The 5095-nt window shown below is 47.5% G+C and overlaps 1 protein-coding gene across 1 annotated transcript; it reads left to right on the plus strand.

Moving 5' to 3' along the window:
• The first annotated feature begins 217 nt into the window (after window positions 1-217).
• On the plus strand, window positions 218-3763 carry LOC140418018 (uncharacterized). The gene is made up of 2 exons (XM_072501449.1): window positions 218-349; window positions 2676-3763. The coding sequence occupies exon 2, from the start codon at window positions 3005-3007 to the stop codon at window positions 3761-3763; it is 759 nt and encodes a 252-aa protein (XP_072357550.1). The 5' UTR covers window positions 218-349; window positions 2676-3004.
• Window positions 3764-5095: the final 1332 nt, after the last annotated feature.

A 5095-nucleotide genomic window follows, 5' to 3' on the forward strand; every position in this document is an offset into this window, starting at 1 on the left:
GGGTCACTGCTCCCTCCCGCTGCCCCACTCTTGATCCCAGTCCCAGGAGTTTGGAGACTGGGCTCCACATGAGTAATGGCGGCCGCGGCTCCCACAATTCCCCGCACTGGAGAAAGGCTCTATCCGCCGCGTGGGTAGGCGGCCCGGGACTGCGCATGTGCAAGAGTGAGGGGCAGCTGCGCATGTGCGGAGAAGAGTCAACACCCTGATCTTCCTGCTGAAGTGTTGACCAATGGGAAAAATTGGAGGACCGGAAGGACTCTGGTTCTCCAGTCAATCAGTGCGCCGGATTTGTATGAATGAAAATTGAGCTTCACAGACGGAAACTGTCTCCTGTCTCCAAACATCTGTGAGTAACACACTTTATTTTCTCTCCCTTTTCATTTATTTTCTCATTCTGACCTTTACTTGGTGACTTGCAGCAACTGAAGGGAAAGGAAGTGAATCCAGGGAGGGTGCAGACTCTGCAAAGCTTGGCCCAGGTCTCTCTCTCTCTCTCTCTCTCTCTCTTAAAGACATTGACATCCTTTGCTCCCTCAGCTTGATACATTTATTTGTCTGGTTAAAAGGATGGTCTCTTTCCCAATGTTCACAATTAAAGGGCTGGTTTCCCCAGGAGATGGCTGACATTTAAAGGGTCAGTAAATTAATATCGGACAGAGATATGCCTAGTGTGAAATAATACAGATTCGATATATTGATGGTTCTGTAATAAAGTACATTTAATATTATTTCTAGTTGTGTAATATTGTACTGTAGAGGGCAGCATGGTGGTGCAGTGGTTAGCACTGGGGACCCTGGTTCGGTCCCAGCCCCGGGTCACTTTCCATGTGGAGTTTGCACATTCTCCTGCGTCTGCGTGGGTCTCACCCCCATAAACCCAGAAAGATGTGCAGGATAGGTGAATTGACCATGCTAAATTAGCCCTTGATTGGAAAAAAATTAATCGGGTACTCTGAATTTAATTTTTTAAAAATACATATATTGTACTGTAGCTACATTATATATTTCCAATCATCTCTTTCCTCGGAGGGTTGTTTGTCTCTGGATTTCTCTTCCACTGGGATCAGTGGAATTGAATATTTTCAAGGATGAGTTCTACCAATTTCTGATTGACAAGGGAGTCGAGGGTTTTGGGGAATAGGCAGGAAAATTAAGAATTCTCTCCCCCAGAAGAGTGTGGAACCTCAGTCATTAAGGATTTGCAAGATAGAGATTGATAGGTTTCTAGATATTACAGATATCAAGGGATATAGGGCATTGTGGGGAAATGGTGCTTATGTAGATCAGCCAATGATCTCATTGAATGGCTGAGCTGGTCTGAAGGGATGAATAGCCGATTGCAGCTCCTATTTCTTTTTTAAAAAATATATATTTATTAAAGTTTTTTAACACAATATTTCTCCCTTACAAACAATAACCCCCCCCCCACCCCACGTAACAAAAAAAACCCCGAGAAATCGCGCAGAGCAAGATTATATACATGGCAAGATGATATATTTACCCAGCTTTGTACACTGGCCCTCATTCGTACGTGCCAGTTTCCCCAACCCTTCATGTTATCTCTTGCTCATCCACCCTCCCTGGCAGTCCCCCCTTTCCCCCCCCCCTCCCAAGACGTCTCCCCCCCCCCCCCCCCCAAGGTTGCTGCTGCTGCTGACCGACCTTCCTTTAACGCTCCGCGAGATAGTCTAGGAACGGTTGCCACCGCCTGTAGAATCCCTTAGCAGACCCTCTCAAGGCGAACTTAATCCTCTCCAACTTTATGAACCCAGCCATATCATTTATCCAGGCCTCCGGGCTGGGAGGCTTCGCCTCCTTCCACATTAGCAAGATCCTTCGCCGGGCTACTAGGGACGCAAAGGCCAGAATGCCGTCCTCTTTCGCCTCCTGCACTCCCGGTTCGTCCACTACTCCAAATATTGCTAGCCCCCAGCCTGGCTTGACCCGGACTTTCACCACCTGAGATATTGCTCCCGCCACTCCTCTCCAGAGCCCCTCCAGTGCCGGGCATGACCAAAACATATGGGCATGGTTCGCCAGACTCCATGAGCACCTTCCACATCTGTCCTCTACCCCAAAGAACCTACTCATCCTCGCCCCCGTCAAGTGCGCTCTGTAGACCACCTTAAATTGTATCAGGCTGAGCCTGGCACACGAGGAGGAGGAATTAACCCTACCTAGGGCATCAGCCCACAGACCTTCCTCGATCTCCTCCCCTAGCTCCTCCTCCCATTTACCCTTCAACTCTTCTGCCAGCGCTTCCCCCTCTTCTTTCAACTCCTGGTGTATTTCCGACACCTTGCCCTCCCCGACCCATACACCCGAGATCACCCTATCTTGAACTTCTTGTGCCGGGAGCAACGGGAATTCCCTCACCTGTCACCTCACAAAAGCCCTCACCTGCTGCAGCTCCTATTTCTCATGAACCTCTCAGTCCGAGAGATGAAGTGGTCAGTGTGGATGTATTGATCAGCCTGAATCAGCACCTTAAGAAGAATTGGGAGGGTAAATATTAGATACAGCAGAATGAGAATGGAGGGAGAGTGTGTGGGATGGAGATTTACAGCTTTTGGGGAACGCGAGAGGAAAGAATGTTTCATAGAAATTAAATTGTCTGTTCTGAATTTCTGCCCTGTACTAAATGTGATGTCTGTTGTGAATTCTACTTGCAGGATATTAGAAAAGGAGGGATTACAGACAGACATCTCAAACCAAAAGTCCAGATCTCTCAGAGTCACTCGATTATTAGGTTTGTGACTATAAACAGCCTCCTAATCTGGAAGGAGAAATGTTTGTCTGCTTCAAAATATTTCAGACATCAGTGTGACTGGAAAGCACTGCGACACACAGGCAGCTGAGTGAGAGTGTGGAAAGAGCTTTAACCGGTTTCACAGCCTGAATAGTCATCGTACCATTCACAGCGGGGAGAAATCATCCACATGTGAGTGGTAAAGGCTTCAACTGCTTGCCCAATCTGGAGAGACACTCGGGCAAGCGCACCATGGAGAAACTGTGGAAATGTGGGGATTGTGAGAAGAGATACAATGCACCATCAGTGCTGGAAGCTCATCGACGCAGTCACACCGGGGAGAGGCCATTCACCTGCTTTCAATGTGGGACGGGATTCATTCTGCAATCCCACCTGCACAGACATCAGCGAATTCACACTGGGGAAAAGCCGTTCACCTGCTCTCAGTGTGGGAAGGGGTTCAGTGATTCATCCACTCTGCAGAGACACCAGCGAGTTCACACTGGGGAAAAGCCATTCACCTGCTCTCAGTGTGGGAAGGGATTCACTCAGTTATCCCATCTGCAGAAACACCAGCGAGTTCACACTGGGGAGAAGCCATTCACCTGCTCTCAATGTAGGAAGAGATTTGCTCAGTTATCCAGCCTGTGGACACACCAACGGGTTCACACTGGGGAGAATCCATTCACCTGCTCTCAGTGTGGGACCGGATTCACTCTGCAATCCCACCTGCACAGACGTCAGCGAATTCACGCTGGGGAAAAGCCGTTCACCTGCTCTCAGTGTGGGAAGAGATTCAGTGATTCATACACTCTGCAGAGACACCAGCGAGTTCACACTGGGGAGAAGCCATTCACCTGCTCTCAGTGTGAGAAGGGATTTACTCAGTTATCCCACCTGCAGAAACACCAGCGAGTTCACACTGGGGAGAAACCATTCACCTGCTCTCAGTGTGGGAGGGGATTTTGTGATTCATCACACCTGCGGAGACACCAACAAGTTCACAAGTGATTACAGGGATTGGATTCTGCTAATTTTGTTTCTGCTCTCAGTTACATCCAGGACTCCATTTTGTTCATCTGACAGTTGGACAATGGGGATGGTCGGAACTTTTCTTTCTGCTGGACTGACCGGTCTGACTAATTTGCCTCCAGTGGGCTGATGCTTTTTGGGCCTTGTTGCGATTTTGGCTTCAAATTGCACATGAACCACAGAGTGAAAGGAGTCTGGAAGTTCGAAGATAATTATTTCTCATTTCTGTTTGGAAACCCCCAAAGCATGCCATGTTGCCATGAAGATGGCATTGGTGTTTACATGGTTCTTTTGTCTAATTTATCTGGGTGTTTCTCACAGAAGGAAACTATCGGTGTGAGAGGTACGTTGTCTGAGGTGGACTGAGAAACTACATTAAATGGTATGTTCCGAGATAGGCAGTAGCTAATATTTAAGGAATTATTACATATTGACCAAGGGGTAAGTTAGCACAGCTAGCTGGACGGCCGGTTCGTGATGCGGCACAATGCCAACAGCGTGGCTTCAATCCCCCGAGCGGCTTCGGTTATCCATGAAGGCCCAGCCTTGTCAACATTGCCCCTCAACTGAGGTGTGGTGACCCTCAGTTTAAGTCACCACCAGTCAGCTCTCTCTCTCTCTCAAAGGGGAGAGCAGCCGATGATCTTTTGGGAATTTTAGCGACTTTAAATTCAAATATTTACATCAAATATAGATTCCTTTCAGAAACAAATATCAAACAGGAAAAGTGATGCAAGTGTGGCTACATGAAAGTTAAAGATTCCTTTTGATCAAAGGAAGGGACCCATAAACTGGACAAAATAGTAGTAAGTCTGAAGTTTCAGGGGCAGCACGGCGGCACAGTGGTTAGCACTGCTGCCTCATAGCGCCGAGGTCCCAGGTTCGATACCGGCTCTGGGTCACTATCTGTGTGGAGTTTGCACATTCTCCCGTGTTTCCGTGGGTTTCGTCCCCACAACCCAAAGATGTGCAGGGTAGGAGGATTGGCCAAGCTAAATTGCCCCTTAATTGGAAAAGTGAATTGGGGACTCTAACTTTAAAAATAAAAATCCTGAGATTTCGGAACTTGTTTAGAATTCAGCAAAGGAGGACCAAGAAACTGATAAAGGTAAAATAGAATATGAGAGCAAACTGGCGATAAACATAAAAACCGACTGGAAAAGCTCCTATAGGAATGTGAAAAGGAAAAGATTAGCAAAGACCAATGTGGGTCCATTCCAGACAGAGAGAGGAGAGTTTATAATGGGGAATAAGGAAATGGCAGAGAAACTAAACAATGTGTCTGCCGTCATGGAGGAAGACACATTAATT

The sequence above is a fragment of the Scyliorhinus torazame genome, chromosome 5 (assembly GCF_047496885.1).
Source record: "Scyliorhinus torazame isolate Kashiwa2021f chromosome 5, sScyTor2.1, whole genome shotgun sequence".
NCBI lineage: Eukaryota > Metazoa > Chordata > Chondrichthyes > Carcharhiniformes > Scyliorhinidae > Scyliorhinus > Scyliorhinus torazame.